Genomic DNA, 19,557 nt, shown 5'->3' with positions numbered 1-19,557 from the left:
AAAAAATGCTTTCTTTTAATATTCAGATGTTATTAAAGATCAATGATAATCATTAATAAGTATAGAACAATTAAAAATAGGGATTATGGACAACTATCTTGAAGTTTCTGCTTTAGAAGTCAAAATTGCGCATGCGTCAGTGAATTTGATGAATCTAACCTTAAAAAACACGTGCTCGGCGACTGTCGACTTTTGTCGACAAGTCGGTATATATTTATGTTTCTTTCTTTATAAATAACTATTTAAATATCAAGATGGGTAAAAAATCGAAAATTGGAAAGCAGAGGAGGGATAAATATTATCAGTTGGCCAAGGAAACAGGTTAGTGGTGTATAAAATTACCTTTTTATTGTTGCAAACTGTTTAAGGTGTTGGATCCTCGAGTCTTCTTCCGCTTTTTATTTGTTTAAACCTTAATTTATCACGTAACAATAAGATAATACTTTAACAATATCTACAGTTTGTTCCACTAATAATGATTCTGGATTAAAATTATCGAATATCATTTCTTTTCTTTTTTATTTCTGGGAATATAGCTTTGGTTTCCACACTTTTGTTCATTTGTGAAACTAAAACAAATGAAACAAAATAATATACATACATATATAAAATAAAAAATAAAAAAATATATATATAGTAATTTGAAAAACAACTAATTTGTTATTTGAGAGATCACAAAATTGTATTTTTTTAATCCACTTATTTGGAGGTTAACTTTGCCAGGAAATAACAATTGAAAGCGAGAAAGCTATTTTACGTAAAAAATAGTCAAGGCTTTTAAACTTCTGGTGTAAACTTTAATTTTTGAATAAAATAAAAAAAAGATTGATTGATTTAAAAAAATTTATTTGACATTATTTCAGGTACTTGTACATGAATTAGTTTTAATGAAACATCTATTAGTTTCTAATTTGTATGTTTACTTATTAAGATTATATTTTTAGAAATCGTTTTTATGTTGCAAAATGTTATAATAAAAGTAAAAAATGACACTCAACTTATTTAAAATTATTTTTTAATTAAAAAATAAGGGGAATATCCATTATTTTTCGTTTTGCAACTAATTGCAGATTTTTTTTACCTGATTACAAGATTCTGCAGTTATATATTTATGATTTTAAAGAATATTTCTAATTCGCATTAACGTGCCAATAAAGTTTTTAGAGGTAGGAAAGTTGATATTTTTATTAATATTTTATTCCTAAACTCACCTCCAAAATACGCTTCTAATAATAAAGTAAAGAAAATTCTCCATCGTAAAGTATATTCAATAATCTTCAATTAGCATTCGATTTAAATATGGAAATTAAAGTCTTAAGTCATAAAGTTCATGAAAAATTGTTTTGTTACCGGGTGACATAAAAACTTGGTGAAATTGAAAAAGTGATTATAACTCTAAAACTATAATTAGAAATGATAAAAAAACTTTATTTCGTAATTTTGCAATTAATTCGGAAAACATATGTGCATGTAACAATTAGATCTTAAGCTTTCTTTTAACATTTACTCATATTAGATCGAATTTATTTTGATACGGAGTAATGTAAAAATAAACGGCACATAGGATATAATTAAACCCTGTAAATAAGAACATTATTCGACCAAAGGCAAGCGCATAATATTCCAGGGAGATGATATTGCAAAATTTTTGATATTATTCCCAGTTAGATGTGCAATATTTTTTTACTCTAACAAATAAGAAACAAATTAAAACATTAAATGAGCAAAATTTTTGTAGGTTATCGATCTCGAGCTGCATTCAAATTGATACAGTTAAATCGCAAATTCCTATTTCTGCAAGAGAGTACAATATGTATCGATTTGTGTGCTGCACCCGGAGGATGGATGCAGGTGGCAAAAGAAAACATGCCAGTATCTTCAACGGTAATTGGTGTGGATTTGTTTCCGATAAAGTCGGTTCCAGGTTGCATAAGTCTCAAAGAAGACATAACAACAGATAAATGCCGAGTGGAATTGTCTCGTGTATTAAATAGTGAGAAGGTAAACGTCGTATTAAACGACGGAGCTCCAAATGTCGGTAAAAATTGGCTTCACGACGCATATCAACAGGCAGTTTTAACTTTATCGGCACTGAAACTGGCGACTCAATTTTTAATGCCAGGAGGATGGTTTGTAACTAAAATTTTCCGATCGAAAGATTACAATGCGCTGATTTGGGTGCTGAAACAAATCTTCAAAAAGGTAAAAAATTACGTTCTTACAGAACCCATCAATTTTTTAAAATTCAATTTTGAATTTAGAATGTCGCAGGCGGGTTTGAATTTATTTTCAAATTTTACAAACTGCTTTCTTTTTCCTAGGTTCACGCTACAAAGCCACAAGCTTCAAGAAACGAATCAGCTGAAATTTTCGTAGTGTGTCAACACTTCATTGCTCCGGACAAACTCGACCCCAAGTTTTTCGACCCAAAATACGTCTTCTCGGAACTTGAAGTCGAATCTGGAAACAAGCTAAACGTCTTCCACCCTGAGAAGCAAAAGAAGGCGAAAGCAGAAGGATATCCGGAAAATGATTACACTTTGCATCATAAATTGTCAGCCAAGGATTTCATCGCCCACGAAACTGGAATTGAAGCTTTGCAGCATGCGTCGGAAATAGTGGTCGATGACGAAAGGATAGCAAAGCACACAAGAACGACAAATGAGATTAGAGAATGTTGCAAAGACATAAAAGTCTTGGGTAGAAAAGACTTGAGATTGTTGCTCTCTTGGTGGAAGCACTTGAAGGAAGATTTCAGCAAACAAGACACTGAAGCGAATGAAGCCTCTAATGCTGAAGGACAAGAGGAAGGCGGAAATGTTCCATTGACGCTGGAAGAAGTGGAAGACATGGAAGACGGGAAAATCAGCGAAGAAATTGCTAAACTTAGGGAAGAGGAGAGCAAGGAGCTGAAGCGAAAGAGGAAAAAAGCTAACAAAGAGAGACAGAAATTAAATGAGAAACTTAATCTGAAAATGGTGCTTAAAGGAGACGAAGGTCCGGTATTGGAAGGAGACGATATGTTCACTTTGAAAGAAATCCAAACGCTTGATCATTTGAAGACTGTTACTGATCAAACTCCTGATGTTCTTGCTGAAAGCGAAGATGAGGAAGAAACTATTTTGCCGAAAAAAGTCAGATATGAAAAGGAATCGGGCCATTTGGATAGCTCAGGTCTTTATTACAAATCGGATGAAAGCAATCCGGAAGATTCTGATGATGATGAGTCTGTTAGTGACAAATCTGGGTTAGGGTTAAGTGGATCAGAGGACGAAAGCGAGAAACCCAAGGTTCAACCAAAGAGGAAAAGGAATCTTAATACAGACAATAATCCCCTGATTACAGATTTAGATCCTAGAGACAAAAAGACGAAGAGAGTTCATAAAGCAGAACTGTGGTTTGCGAAAGATATTTTTAAAAATTTAGAAGACGAGAAAGATGAGGACTTCGAATTGGATAAAATGGTGGAAGTTTTGAAGAAGGGAGGAGTGAAGGTCGGTGAAGAGAAATGTAAAAAGAAGTCTACGAAAACTAAAAGTAAGATGCAGGAGGAAGAGGATTCGGACTATGACGTGGAGGAGGTTATGACGCAGAAAAAGAAAGTTCAAAAGGTTGGGGGAAAGGATGGTTACGAGGTTGCAGCGAAAGAAAAACGTAAGTTGATTAAAGATGTTTATTTTTTATTTTTAAATTACTCAAATTATGTTTAGCATCAAGCCTGTCCCCTATTCTTCCTAAATGTCCATTTTTTATCTTTAAAAGTCTACTATTTAGAGAATTTTCCATAATTTGCATAAAATCCCCCTCAAAGTCCTTTATTTTAGATACAAATGGTAAAAAGTTCTCGACGGTTTGATAAATTTTGAAAAATGGTATACATTTTTTTATGAAATGTTTGGAATCTTTGTAAAGTCTTGAATGAAATCCTTGAAATATTTTGGAAACTTTATTATTTAAAAATATTCCCTATATTCACACTCAGCAAATTCTAAGTTTTTATTTAAAAATGTACTTTTATAACTTGAATCATAATTTATTATTGAGAAGTCAAAAGGATTAATTCTTGGATTCATTCAATTATATCGTATCACAATTATAATAAGCAAACGAAATATTTTAGAGCACAAATCATGAAACTTTTTTAATAATAAAAAATTCGAAGAAATATTTATTTCTTTACGTGATTTCTCATCAAGTTTATATAGATATAATTTTCTTAAAATTCTTGAGAACACTCAAAAAGATTTTTGAAGATTTCAGATATTTCTAATGAAAATTTGAACGAAAAAGTTCATCTTCAAAGTTTAACTCATAAAAAAATACGATTTTTTAATGAAATACTGGAATCCTCAAGAAAAACCAATTAATTTTTAACCAAAAACTATTACAGTTTGACCAAAAGAGACGAATTTTCTACAAAATAGTTTCTACCAAGAACGTTAATTTTCTAACAAAACAAAAAAAACTAATTTTTTAACAAAAAATTGCATTTTCAACTAAAATTATGAATCTTCAACCAAAATATTAATTTTTAATAAAGTATTTCAGCGGTTAGTCAAATAGTTGCTCTTTCAACCCAAAAAGATGAATTATCAACAAAAAATGTAACAGTTTATTTTTCAATCAAAAAATATATATTTTTTTAAATAAGAAATGTTGAATTCATCAAAAAAAGAATAATTTTCAACAAATTAGTTAATTCCTCAATCAGTACACATCAATTTTCTACCAAGAAGATTAATTTTTTACCCAAAAAGACAAAATATATAATTTTTCAACAAATTAGTTGAATCATCAATCAAAAAAAATTCATTTTTAACCAAAAAAGGTTATATTTCTACAAAAAGAGATGAATTTTCAAACATCTTTTAAACTGACTCGAATTATTTCTCAAATTTTGAAAAAACAATTTTAATTACAGAAATTGCCTTAAATTGTTCTAGATGTTCATCGAGATTTGTAGAAATCTATTGATTTTTTAAAAATATTTTGAAATTTTCTTTTAAAATTAATTATTCAAAATAGAGGATAATTTAAAAATTTCCCAGGAATCTTAAAAAAAAACTCTCTGGGGACATTTCATTATTATCAAAAAGCTTTTTTCCAAAATCTACATTTTGTTCAAAATTGTTTAATATATTTTCAAGTTTTTCATTATTTAAAAATATTTTTAAAGGTTCTAAGCACCTTTTAAACTTACTGGAACTTTTTCTAAAATTTGTTGATCTCGCAAAATTGAAAATATAAGCTTTAACATGTTTTATATTCTTTCTGGATATTTTAGGATATTATTTTTAATGTTTTGAAATCCTTTTTAATTTTTTCTTAAAATACATTTACCAAAATTAAAATCATTTTAAAACTTCCCAGAAATATCATAATCTTTATTATTAGATGAAAAATATAAAAACAGACACTCAAAGTCATATTGAAATTTATAAATTTTTTTGCTAGCTGTTGTTAATAAATGTTAAATATCGACCCGGTGTGAAAATAACGAAACAATAAAACGTCAGACGTTTTTAAATAAATTTAAATCCTCGATTTCCCTAAAATATTCTGATTTCTATGATTATTACTTTCTTGTTTAATAATTGTAGCTAGAAAAGACAAGGTGAAGAAAAGGAAATTAACAGAAGAGGACTTGGCGTTAGGATCGCTTATGGTGAGTAGTAAAAAGGCCCGCCGCGATTTGATTGATGGTGCCTGGAATCGATACATGTCGAACGACGACAATCTTCCTGACTGGTTCATAGAAGACGAAGGAAAGCATATGAAGAAGGAAGATCCAGTGCCTAAGGAACTCTTGGACGAGTATAAAAAGAGGGTAGAAGACCTCAATGTTCGACCAATCAAAAAGGTCATCGAAGCTAAGGCTAGGAAGAAGAAGAGGGCTATGCGTAAACTTGAAAAAGCAAAGAAGAAGGCTGAGGGTATTATGGATAACGTGGATATAAGCGACAGGGAAAAGGCTAGACAGGTTAATGCGTAAGTATCCTCGATCACTATCAGGACTGCCATACAGTCACTTTTAGTCACTTTTTTAAAAAAGAAAACGGCCACTTCAGTCCATCTGATTTAAGATTTTGTCTACTGGGAATGGTGAAACGCCACCTGGTGACAAAAATCTAAACTAGAAATAATAGGTTCGATTTTAAAGATGTATTTTAATTTGTGCCTAAAAGTGTTTTAACGACTTTTTGTGGAGTTTAAACTATTTATTAGACAATGAAAATAATTATTTATCAGAAATAAAGGGTTTTTGATGGAATGTACATATTATACGGTGAAAAAAACACATTTCTTGACAGAAATATTTTCTTAGAAAAAAAAAAAAACAATTATTTCATTCTTTATCGTGATTTTTGAAAGGTTATAAACTTAAATGGACTTTTTTGGAAGCAAAATTGAACTCAAAAGTAAATTTTTATTAATTTATACATGAAATATGTACTATTTAAAAATCTGATCTTAAAGTTAGGTTAGAATTCGTATTTAAATTCCAATCGTTTATTATTCATATACTTTGCATAATCTTGATAAAATTTGTCGCTACATACATTAATTAAAGTTTATTTCAGCTTGCAATGCATTGCAATTTATATGAAATAGTAAATAATTGTTATTTTTTTAAAACCTATTTGAAAAAAATGTTTTTTTTTCACTATATAAGATGAATTTTCTATCTAAAACTATTTGTTTTGGATAAGGATTTGTTTGTAGTATTCAATTATTGTTTTATATTTGACCAAACAATCGTAAAAACACTTTTTTGTAAAGAATTAAATAAGTCTTTTAAATTGTACCTACTCTTTGGAGTTACAGTTTTCGGCACCAGGTGACTAAATGGTAGACCACCATTCCCAATAACAAAAATCTAATTAATCTACGTATGAAATAAAAGGTATGAAAATGATATTCAATATAAAAACAAAACATTCTTTCCCCCATTCAACCCTCATTCGACTTTTTAGCTTAAAAACTCAACTTTTTATGTAAATTTATTTCTTTTAGTATAAATTGAATATTTTGGGTTAATAATTCAACTCTTTAGTTGAAAATTTAGCTTTTGTGGTCGAAAATTAACTTTTTTTTGTTGAAAAATCATCTCTCTTGGGTAAATTTTTATCTTTTTTGATTTTGGATGCAACTAATTTATGAAAAATTAATTTGTTTGATTAGGGATTTATCATATAACTTCAAAATTTATCTCCTTGGTTGAAAATTCAACTATTTTGTAAGAAATTGTTTTTTCTTAAAGATTATAATCATTTTACCTCAAAATTCATGTTTATGGTTGAAAATTAGTTGTTTTTTTGGTTGAAAATTGGTTTTCTTTTTTTTTGTAAAATCCAAAAAATTAATAATTAATGTTTTAACTGAAAATTTAACTATTTCATTTTTATTAAGCACTTACTTTTTTTAGTTCAAGCTTCAACTATTTGGTTGAAAAATCTTTTTTTTTTAAATCACCTTTTTGATAGAAAATTAATCTATTTGGCTGAAAATTGATGTATTTTGTTCAAAATTCGAACTATTTGTAGAAATGTTATCTTATTAATCCAAATTTAATGTGTTCGGTAAAAGGTTTTCTATTTTTTTGGAAGTCCATCTCTTATAAACATTTCATATTGTTTGGTTCAAAATTGGGACTGTTTGTTTGACAGTTAATTATCTGTTTTTGTTCAAGGTTCGTCTATTTTGTTAAAAATTACTTTTTGTTGAAGGATTCTTTATTTTACTTCGAAATTCATCTCTTTGATTGAAAATTAAACTATTTTGAGGAAAAATAGTTTGCTTTGGTTTAACCAGTCAAAGGTACACTGGTGCAAAAATCGCACACGGCCAATTTTCAGTTTGCTAGCATTTGCACAGGCACAGCTGCTGCGGTTTATTCCCACTAGATTGTGTGTGTGTGTGTGTGTGTGTGTGTGTGTGTGTGTGTGTGTGTGTGTGTGTGTGTGTGTGTGTGTGTGTGTGTGTGTGTGTGTGTGTGTGTGTGTGTGTGTGTGTGTGTGTGTGTGTGTGTGTGTGTGTGTGTGTGTGAAATAACTGTAATTATATTCTAAATGTTTATTATGTGTTCAATATGTTAAATATTTAGTATTAACATGGCAAAAACCCCAATTCGCACCAGTGTGCCTGTAGAGAGTGCGTGAAAGGAATGTGCCTTGCATGGGTTAAAATGAATAATTTTTAATGAAAATTGAACTATTGTATTTTTATTGAATATTTACTTTTTTCAGTTAATTTTGTTAAACAAATTATGTTAAACAAATTTTATGATAATACTTCGGAATTTATCTGTTTGGTTGAAAATTTAACAATTTCTTTTTTGTTTTTTTTTTTTGTTGAAATTTAATGTTTGCAACTGAAAATGTATAATAACTATTCCGTTTTTATTGAGCACTTACACTGCCCTGCAAAAGTTTGCACTCACTTAGAAAAATTGTTTTTTTGTTGTTGTATTTATCACTTTAATTATACCGGAGCTAAAAAAATTTCTCTTTAAAAGGTTAATTATTTACGAAGTTCTGTTTAAAATAAGCCCAGGGTGAAGCCAATTTGTCTAGTTTTTAAGTAGATATTGCAAAAATAGTGTAAATCTAAATGTTTTCTTAAATTTACAATAACTTCCGAAATAGTCAACGTTTTGCAATGTTCTTGGGCTCATTTTTAAGATTTTTTTCATCGTATCACAACAGCTTATGTCCGAGTATGAATCGTAAAAAAATTCTTTTCGAATTGCAAGAACTTGAAGTTGTAATAAAAAAGTTGGATAAATTTGAAAACATCTTATCTGTAGGCAAATCAGAATAAAAGTTAAATAAATATATTTTGGGGGGAAATTACATAGAATATTCATGACTATATGTTTCATATATTTTACAAAAATATTTTTGTTACTAAAAATAATATTTCAATTTTTCCAACTTTTTTCTTGCAGATTCAAATTCTTGCAATTCGAAAAGAAATTTTTTACGATTCATACTCGTAAGCTGTTGTGATACGGTGAAAAAAGCTTCAAAATGAGCCCAAGAATATTGAAAAACTTTGACTATTTCGGAAGTTATTGAAAATTTGCAATATTTTTGCAATATATATTTAAAAAATAGACAAGTTTGCTTCATCCTGGGCTCATTTTATACGCCATTTCGAGAGCAGTCAAACCTTTTAAACAGACAATTTTTAAACTCTGGAATAATTAAAGTGACAAATACAAAAAAAAACGATTTTTTTAAGTGAGTCCAAACTTTTGCAGGGCAGTGTACATTTTTCTAGTACACGCTTCAACTTTTTAGTTTAAACATCATTTATTTTTTTGACAATTGTCTTTTTGGTAGAAAATTAATATTTTTGGCAAAAAATTCATGTATTTTGTCGAAAATTCGTACTTTATTAGAAAATTTATCATATTAGTTCAAATTTAATGTTTTTGGTATAAATTCTTCTATTTTATTGGAAATTCATCTCTTGTAAAAATTTCATATTATTTGCTAAAAATTTGCAAACTGGTTAACAGTTAATAATTTGTTTTTGTTAAAAATTCATCTATTTTCTTAGAAATAAATTTTTTTGATTAAAGATTCATCATTTTACTTCGAAATTCATCTTTTGGTTATAAATTAAACCATTTTGTGGAAAATTCATTTAATTTTGTTTAAAATTAATGTTTTTAAAAGGAAATTTAATTATTTCATTTTTATTGAGCATTCAACGCTTTTTAGTAAAAACTTCAACTATTTATTTGTAAGTTCATGCATTTTTTCAAAGTCTTTTTCCTATAAAAAATTATTCTTCTTCATGAAAATTCATATTTTTGCTTTGAAGTTCATCTATTTTATTGAAAATGTATATCTTTTAGTAGAAATTTCTTCTTTAAAAATGCAACTGTTTGCAATCTTTTTTAGTCGAGAATTAAACTATTTAGTTAAGAATTCATGTATTTTGCCAAAATTGTGTGGTTTTTAGGAGAAAATTATCTTCTTGGTTGAAAATTCAACTAGATATTCTGTTGAAATATGATTATTTTTATTTTGAAAGGTTAGGAATTTAAAGTGTTACATATTTAAGTCAATATGGTACCTAAAAAATTATTATTTTTTCACCCTTTAACATACGAATTATAGGCTTTGAACGCGGTTTTGGGTTACTAAAGTTCCCAGTGGATCTTCAAGGACTAAAATAATTTATTTCTCTACGTTCGAGCAGTCATGTCTGCAATATTAAAATTTAAATTATTTTCATTTCAAATATTCTTGTCAAAGGTTTATTTACGTTGTAATACAATGAATTACAATTTATCCAAGCATTACTTGTAAAAATTATTCTAGCAATTGTGAACTTGGTTTTCACCCCGAAAATCAGAAATAAAATTTCATGTAATCTTGAAAATGCAAAAATAGATTGAATGTTTATAGAATAGAAATTTCTCAGTAGATAATTTTTCGTATTGAAATTACAGGCTTCGTTTTGTGTGAATAGTTAACACTTTCACTAACTTTTTAGCTTAAATTACTCAATTTTTCCAAAGTTTATTACATGTGCAGTTCAAAAAACTATTAAAAAATGGTAATTTTGAACATTGTCATTATTCTAATTTAAACATTTATTTTCCAGACTTTACAAGAGAGCTCACAAAGAACCTAAACAGGAAGTAACTTACGTAGTTGCGAAGAAACACATGGCACAAAAGCGAGCCATCAGGCCATCGGGAGTCAAAGGTCACTACAAAGTTGTCGATCCAAGAATGAAGAAGGACTTGCGAGCTGCCAAGAAAAAGGAAAAGACTAAAGGTCGTGGAAAGAAAACTCGCGGTAGCAAAACAGGAAAACCTCCTAGAGGAAAACCTAAAGTCGCGAAAGGCAAAAAGGCTAAATAGATCGTGAGTTCTTTTTGTAAAAAGATTTAATTTGTTTCTATTTCATTAATTTTTTTATACCTCTTGAACTCGGGAAGGAATTCCAGATATATTTGCAACATCCTGTTCATTTCAAAGGAAATTCGTTACGTGTCAAATATTTAATTTCGATCAGCAGATGGAATTTATCATGTACATATTATCATGTTGTATCAAAATGTTTTTCGATAAAATAAGTAAAAGATCAGCTTCTTGTGAGGAATCCTTTACTAGTGACAGTGCGTTGTAAGTCATTGTTGACAGGGGAGTAATAAACAGAATTACAATTTAAAATGCTGCTTTAGTGATTCAATAAAAAAATATTTGATATTTTTTATCTGGTTTTCAGAGGCTAATGAAATTCTTTCTAACGACCTTCGCTCGATTTTGGCATTCCCTTGAACTTGAATCGGGGGTCGTTCCTGTTTTGCTTTTTGGCATCTGGTGGTATTCGAAGGCAATTTCTTATCCGGGTGTTAGTGCCAATTTCTCACAGCGGTCGTGACACTTGCGTGATGATTTTCTTTTCGCGAATCGTCAATGCATGATGCGTTATAATAGATAGAACAGTTTCGAACTTTGCCAAAGTTTGTGAAACAGGAATTGCTTTCGCAATCGAACGACCGGGGATGTTTGATATATTTGTGAAATTCTGTAGGAAATATTTATGGTCCTCACAAATTATCTTAAACCAATCGCAAAAGATAAGAGAGCCGAGAAGAGACGTTCTTGAATGTCGATGGCCTTCTCTTTTATCAGCATTATCAGGACGTCTCGCCCAATCTTCCGCATAAAAACTCAATACAAAAATAACTTTATCATTTAAACGACGACAAAGTGTCGTATATAGCCTTGCACTTTGACTCGACGAATATGAGAGCACACTTAACAGTGGTTGAAGGCCAAAGTCAGAGATATACTGACTTTGTGGCATACGTCATTTTTTGTTTGTCTCCGCGGCTTTCAAAGCCGCAAAACAAGTGTCTAACTCGATTCATGCTAAATATCATTCGGAGGCATCTTGAAGAATATTTTCAGACTTACGAGCCACTTCGAATGCAGAAAAGAAACCGTTATTAACTTCTGGACTTCTTCTAAAAGTCAAGGTGAAAATTTAAAGTTCAAATCTTTCTAAAAAAATTTTAGATGCAGGAGATTGCTTTTATGTTTGCAATCGTAAGTTACGATTCTCAGTTAAGATCGTAAATTGTGTTTTAAATTTCAAATTACTGTAAGGCTTGATTCCAATTTAGATATCTGGAAATGGATTGGAAGATATAATAAACAGGACATAAAATGTGCAGTCTGGATTTGTCAGTATGTAGTCCAAAATTAAAAAGTGTGCAGTGGAAAATTATCTTTATTTTTTATTTAAGCAAAATTTCCAGTTTTTTAACCTAATATTTTTAAAGAATTGAATAGAACTTCAATGTTCATTTAAACTATTATTCTGTGGTTCATAAATGATCAAAATTCCTATTTATATTAAGATAAAAAAAAGATTATGTGAACAAGTTAATTTATATCGTTTAGCAATAATGCAAATGGCATATTTTTTACCCTGCCTAAGCGACCTCGAAATTTGTGATATATGTTATCAGGAATGAATTATCAATATATTGCAACAGTAATGCATGAAGAAGTTTAACATTAAAATAAATTTTATTGACTTTTAAGTAAAGAAAATGTCTAAAACGTACATATTGTTTTTTATTTCACGATAAATTGAATATTGTGTCTAAATGAAGAAAACCTTATTTCTAGTGTACCTAAATTTATGTCTGTATGCTGCGGAATTTTAACATAACTTTCATTTTGTCTAAACGTCCTTGAAATTTAAAAAGAACTTTAAAAAAATTTTTTAATTGATGTTTCACTATGCATATACAAATTTAGGTACAATAGAAAACATGTTCACTCAAAATAATCACTGAACATTGTTTTTATCGACCAAGAAAAAACAGTTTTGCAGTTTAAAATATTTTCTTCAATTCAAAATCAATAAAAATTATTTTAATTCTCAACTTCTTCTAGGATTATTGTTGAAATACATTTACAGTACATTTCTGATAATGTATATTACATATTTTGTGGTCAAATAGTTGAAAAAATTGATACATTCAACTCTAAAAAATAGTTGTAAAAATATTTCAATGGCAAATTTATGGCTGAAGTACATTATTTTTGGTTGGAAAGCTCTTATATTGTAGGTTGAGAATTTTTGTTTGTTAATAATTTAATTGTTTCCTTTAAATTCAACAATTTTTTGTAAAAAGTATCTATTTTGGTTTAAAAATTCATCTCTTTCTGCAGATATTTCTTTTTGCCGTTGATTTCGTTGAAAATTCATCTGTTTGGTTGAAAATTTAACTATTTTGTTGAAATTTTTTATTTTTTGTTGAAAATAAAATATTTTTACATAAAATATTAGGAATTTAAAGTATTTCAAATGTTGTTTAGTATAGTATACACATTTATTTTCTTTAAAAGAATTTATTTCCGTGAAAAATCATTTTTGCCTTAATTGCAAAAGGTTTCTAGTAGGGTGCCCTAGAGAAATGTGTGATTTTGAATTTTGAAAACACTACCCTCTAAATTTCTTCATTTTGGTAACAAAAGTCTGCTATAAATTTTCTTTTATTTTGAAAAAATTGTTCCTAGGTTCCGCTAGGCCGTTTGAGGTGTGAAAATTAATTTTCTCCGTTTTAATTTATTTTAATAAAAATTTAAGGTTAAATAATTTTTTCATCCGTAAAAAGTATTTTCTATTTCTCGAGGAATAAGCCTTAAATTTTATTAAACAAAACAAAAACATTTTGAAAATATTATCGGGCTTAGAATACGAAAAATGATAATTTCGTTACAATTAACGGTCTGACATGACTCCTTAACATTTTTTCCCTTGAATAATATGAACAGGATTTTTTCTACAATAGGAACAGAATATTCTCTATAAGGTATACAATTTAAATATTTATACCGGGTGGCAAAAAGAAATCTTGATCTCCGAAATACACCAAAAGTACATATTTTTACAGTTTAAAGGTTCCTATATTTCTTTAAAATCTATTTTTACGTATTATTTTATATTAAGTCTTCTTTTAATGAGTTAAAAATCGAGTAAAATCATTAAGCCAATATTATAAAAATGCAGAATGGCTCCAAAATCTATCGTAATTAATTTGCTCACATTATTTAATCGTAGTATAGAAATCCTTACAACTATAATAATGTGTATTTTTGTGTATTTCGAAATTGAAACTTTGTTCCAGAAAAAAAAATGTTTAGGAGACATTTCAAACCGTCAGTTGTCATAAAATGACACATTTTCGTATTCTAGGCCCGATAATGCCTCCAAAATTTTTTATTTCTTTGATAAAATTTAGAGGATACTCTTCAGTAAATAGCCAATACATTCTAATGTTGAAAGAATATTCAGCCTTATGTTTGTGTTTAAGGGGTAGTGTTAGAAAATGTAAAGAACACAGTTTTTTGTGCACTCTATTGAAAGATTAAGGTTTGTTTCGTTGATATACGCGGTTTGGGTAGAATTAAGCGTAATGATAAATAGTTATTACGTCCTGGGGGGCCGATACTCCTATCGGAACGCGGCCTTGGTTAAACTTGACCTCGTTTTATTTCTGGCACCCTGGGAAGTACGTAATGCCTCTATACGGTTGAACGTGTCGACTTGCCATATCATTTTTTTGGCAGGTACCCCAAAAGAAAGTCGTCGCGGAATCACTGATTTATATCTTCTATATTTAACATAGAGACATCGCACAATATGTATTAGTTTTGACGCATTTATTTTCGAATGTGAAAACAAAATTTCCTTCAGGAAATAATTCGATTCGCATTGGTTATTTCAAAGTAAATTCAAAACTAAGCGCTTTACATAAATGATGGAAAGCATTAAAGAGGAAAGAACGGACAGTTGATTGCAAAAATAAGGGGCCGTCCATAAATTACGTTACTGCGTTACCAATTTTCGTTTATTTTTTTCTCCCCGTCATCCCTCGTTGATGACGTAGTTTGGTCTAACGACTAAGAAAAGTACCGTAGACTAAATTCTCTCAGAACCTAGGAAATAGACTGGGGTTTCACAAAAATAGGGGAGCAAATTCTTTCAAATAAAATTATTCTAAAAAAATGATTTAATTCAATATAAAAAACTTCGAATACCTAAGATTTTAAGTTAAAATATATTGCATTTTCAAAAAAATAGTTGAATTTTTATAGAAAAAAGTTTTTGTTTATAAAAAGGGATGAATTTCAGCCCAAAAAGATGAATTTTTAACAAAAAATCAATGTTTAACCAAACTGTTGCATTAACAATGAAACAGTTTCTCTTTCAAGCGAAAGAGATGAATTCTCAACAAAAAAGTTGATATTTTAACCAAATTGTTAAATTTTTAAGCCAAAAAGACGAATTTTTTCGCACACAGTAGAATTTTCAACCAAGAAAGATGACTTTTCTACCATAAAAAACGAATTTTTAATTCAGAAGAACGAATTATGATTCTTAAAGTTTAGTGTCGAAAACAAATTAACAATATTATTAATGCAATGTAAAAAAATCCTGGAGAAAAATTTGAATAGTACCAAGTTTAAACTTACCATGTGAATACTCTCGCTTGTGAATATATAATAGATATAATGCATTTCTTATTGAATTTAACTAAATTTACATTTGAAAACATTTTATTTAATAATCATTGAAAAATAAAATAATAAATTTCTTTAATTGCTCTCTTTTATCATTATATCCTTTTAAGTATTTTAAACAAAGATGTTAAGACATAGATTATATTTCCATCTTAGACGTTTTATAAAATTATAATTTATGTTTGTTCCTCTGAAAAATAGTTTCTTTTGCAACAATTTGAATTATTGAATAAACTATTTTTGATGTTCTTTACATATTTTTATGTTATATGTTCTTGAATAAAAATTTAATTCAAATTCAATTACATTTTTCTCATTATATTAAATAGCGTAAGTACTCGCTAAACCCTCAAATATTAAGTTTGAACTTGTATACTATTAAAACTTTTTTCACAAAACTATTTACATATTTTATTAATATAAATATTATTTACTGCGTTTTCAGATATAAAAAGGATTATATTTAACTTTTTATTAAAATTAATATCTAATATTCCACTTTACCAAGTTTATTGTGTGAAGTTTTAATTCATGCTTTCCATTAGCATTTATATACATTGTTTGGAACATTGTTTTGAAATATAAGATGAGTAACATTCTTTTCATTTCAATATTTTTTTAACGAAAATAACATTTTATTTATTAAAAAATAAAGTGGTACTCCCATTGCTTACAATCAATGCAAAAACAGGGAGTGATGGGGCAACTAGCGCCGCGCTGAAGATATTAGAGAACTAACCAACTTAGGACACTAAGGGATCGCCATTTTATTTTCAGATGCACAGGGCTGATTTGCAACCAAATTGACGAATTTCTTATAAGACTATTTTGAACTCGGAAAAAAAACAAATTTTTAACCAAACAGTTGAATCCTAAAACAAACAAAAAATGTATTTTCAGCAAACAAAATAAATGTTATAACCAAAAAGATGAATTTTCAACAAAATGTATAATTTTTTTACTAAATAGAACGTTTAACTTATAAAGGATAAATAAAAAATATTTTCGAAAACATTAATTTTTAGCCAAAAGAAAAACGAACTTTCAAAAAACAAATTAACTTTTCAACCAAAGAGGTGAATCTTAAAAAAAAATACTTTTAACAAAGTAGTTTAGCAAAGTACATAGTTAAAGTTTCAACAAAACAGATGCATTTTTAGCCAAATATTTAAATTTTTAAAACAAAAAAATTAATTTTCCACCAGAAAGATTATATTTCTTCTAAAAACACGAATCTTCATCAAATACATCAATCTTTAAAACATTGAATTTTAAAGCCAAAAGGGCGAATTATATTCAAAACAGTTGATTTTTCAACCCGAAAATATGAGTTTTTAACAAATAAGTTAATTTTATATCAAATACTTAATTTTCCATAACAATAGTTTGATTTTTAACCAAACAGTTAAATTGCCAGCCTACAAAGATGAATTTTCATACAAAAATGATTTAAACTGCAACCAAAAACTGTTTTGTATTTGCAACCAAATAGTTGAATTTGCAAACCAAAAAATTGATTTTTGTTAGTAGGCAGTTGATTTTTTAACAACTAATTTAATTTTGAACCAAGAAAGGTGAATTTATGAAAGAGATTTATATAAAAAAATAATAATCTTCATGCCAAACGACGAATTTTCTATTAAAAAATATGAATGTGCAACAAAATAGTTTAATCTCCTTACCGAAAAGAATCTTTGAGTATTTACTAAAAATTCTTTAGGTCAAAGAAGCTTAGAGAAATTCTCCGCAGGCACTCAGGTAGATATTTTTAAAGGTCCAGGAAGCTCGTTTAAATGGTCTGAAGGCTTTAAAATATCCTTTCCGAAATGGAAATAAGAATACGATCATAAATAACAAGCAGAGAGGCTATCTCAATAGAGTAGCCGACACTCAGGGGTCCTTTGTTAAGCTTTAGGATTAAAATTTAGAAGTAGTTTTTTTAAAATTTCATAGTTAACAGCCTAAAACATAATAATTCGGAATCTACGGGTTTCGATGACTTCAGATGTCTAACTTTTTTTTTAATGTTTAAAATTGGAATTAATAGAACGTTTCTCGTAGATGGAATGAGATACGCCAAAAAAGACAACATTTTTGAATTCAACTAGAAAATTGTATATCAGTATATAAGTTATAATTATAAATAAATATAATGAGAAAATTCATCAATTAAAAAAAAGTGTTAATAATTTGAAGAGAAATTTAAAAGAGGAGAGCGGATTAGCCACGACCAACTACTGTAAATAACTCTGCCCGCCCGGTACGTGACGAATGCAAAAGGAACATTATATTACCGTCGCACCACTCTTAAAACGACCACTAAAAGGATCTTGAAAAGGGCCCAAATCTCTCAAACTATCTCCGAGACTATTTTGTTTCAAATCGACTTTGTTTATAGACTCAAATGGGCCAAGCTATTTCGCTAAAGAAAACTCAGAAATTTCTTGCGGTAGGGCTTCGACCAAAAAGATAACTTTTTAACAAAATAGTTGAATTTGAAACCAAAAAGTAAATTTTCCATAATAATATTAGACTTTTTAACTAGAAGTACTTGAATTTTCTTATTGAGTTCTATGAATTCAGTTTGCATTTAATAAAGGCAAACTGAATAAGACACTTATCCGATTTCTACTTTACCGACATTAAATTTTTTTTAAATTATTATTACACCATTAAGCGATAGGCGATAGGGATAAGGGATAGGCGTGACTCACTCAGTGGGAAAGGGAGTAATTTGAACAAGGGATATAAAGTTTTAGATTGATCTAGAATTCTCGTGTTATTTATTTAAATAACACGTTCGTTCCGCAACACTGCTCCGACCCAAGTTGCTGATCAATCTCTCTGGCAATCATCCCAAGTGAAGATCCTCACAAAGTCGTTATGTAAGGTTCCCCACTTGGGTCCATTTGTGGCCAAGGTCTTTTGTTTCAGGCGTCATTCACACTACTGACACTTTTTTTATTAACTATTTGCCGCCATACTTTCCTGTCCTGGCATACTTCTCTAGCTTCTTCTGTGTCCATGCATTTTTTCATGCAGACTCTCGTGTTTCTGTGACTTCTTATGTCTCTTTTAACTAGGGTCTCCTTCACACATTCTAACAATTCTTTCCGCGGTCTACTTCCGGACACGCTGCCATTTACTTTACTTTGATACACTTGTTTCGTTAGTCGTTCATTTGGCATTCTCTCAACAAGTCCGAACCATCTTAACCGATTTCTTTCCCATGTGTCTACTAGCGTCTCTTCTGCACCACATTCTTTTAGAATTATCTCGTTACTTACTTTGTCCATTCGGGTTTTCCCGCTTATTATGCGCATGAATCTCAAGTCAATTGCGTTAATTTTACTCTTATCTTTTTCTTGATAAGTCCATGCCTCGCTACCGTATAGTACAGGTGGTACAAATATAGAATTATGTATTGCCATTTTAGCTTTATTTGATATATTTTTACTTCTGATAAGGGGACCTGCTCTACCAATAACCTTCTTACCTTCATTTATTCGTCTATCTAATTCCTCATCTATCTTCCCGTCCCTTGTAAATAAGCTGCCAAGGTATACGAACTTATCAACTTGTTCAATTCTCTCATCATTTAATAAAATATTGCATAGTGTTTTCTCACTCTTTCCTTCGAACACCATAGTTTTTGTTTTATTTGCGTTAATTTTGAGGTCCATGCTTTTCATGCTTGCATCTAGTTTATTCAACATTCTTTGTAGGTCTTCGATAGACTCTGCCATAACAACCTTATCATCTGCGAACGCTAACCCACATACCTTACTGTTTCGAGATCCACACCCTCTTCGTCGAAAAGAACCATTCTTAAACACTTGTCCACAAATAATATAAATAATTATGGAGACATAACGCATCCCTGTTTAACTCCTTGAATAATATCGAAACAGTCACTCAGTTTCCCATTCACTCTTACACTCGCTTTGCTACATGTATATATTGTTTTTATAGCTTGTAGGATCCATCCA

General features: G+C 29.2%; 1 protein-coding gene across 1 annotated transcript; it reads left to right on the top strand.

Annotated features, from left to right (window-relative positions):
* The first annotated feature begins 166 nt into the window (after positions 1 to 166).
* On the top strand, positions 167 to 11,234 carry LOC117174409 (pre-rRNA 2'-O-ribose RNA methyltransferase FTSJ3). Its single transcript, XM_033363509.1, has 5 exons — positions 167 to 321; positions 1,739 to 2,202; positions 2,322 to 3,654; positions 5,601 to 5,988; positions 10,621 to 11,234. The coding sequence occupies exons 1-5, from the start codon at positions 255 to 257 to the stop codon at positions 10,880 to 10,882; spliced, it is 2,514 nt and encodes an 837-aa protein (XP_033219400.1). The 5' UTR covers positions 167 to 254; the 3' UTR covers positions 10,883 to 11,234.
* Positions 11,235 to 19,557: the final 8,323 nt, after the last annotated feature.

Source organism: Belonocnema kinseyi, chromosome 6 (genome assembly GCF_010883055.1).
Source record: "Belonocnema kinseyi isolate 2016_QV_RU_SX_M_011 chromosome 6, B_treatae_v1, whole genome shotgun sequence".
Taxonomy (NCBI): domain Eukaryota; kingdom Metazoa; phylum Arthropoda; class Insecta; order Hymenoptera; family Cynipidae; genus Belonocnema; species Belonocnema kinseyi.
This window is presented reverse-complemented; position numbering and strand designations above follow the sequence as displayed.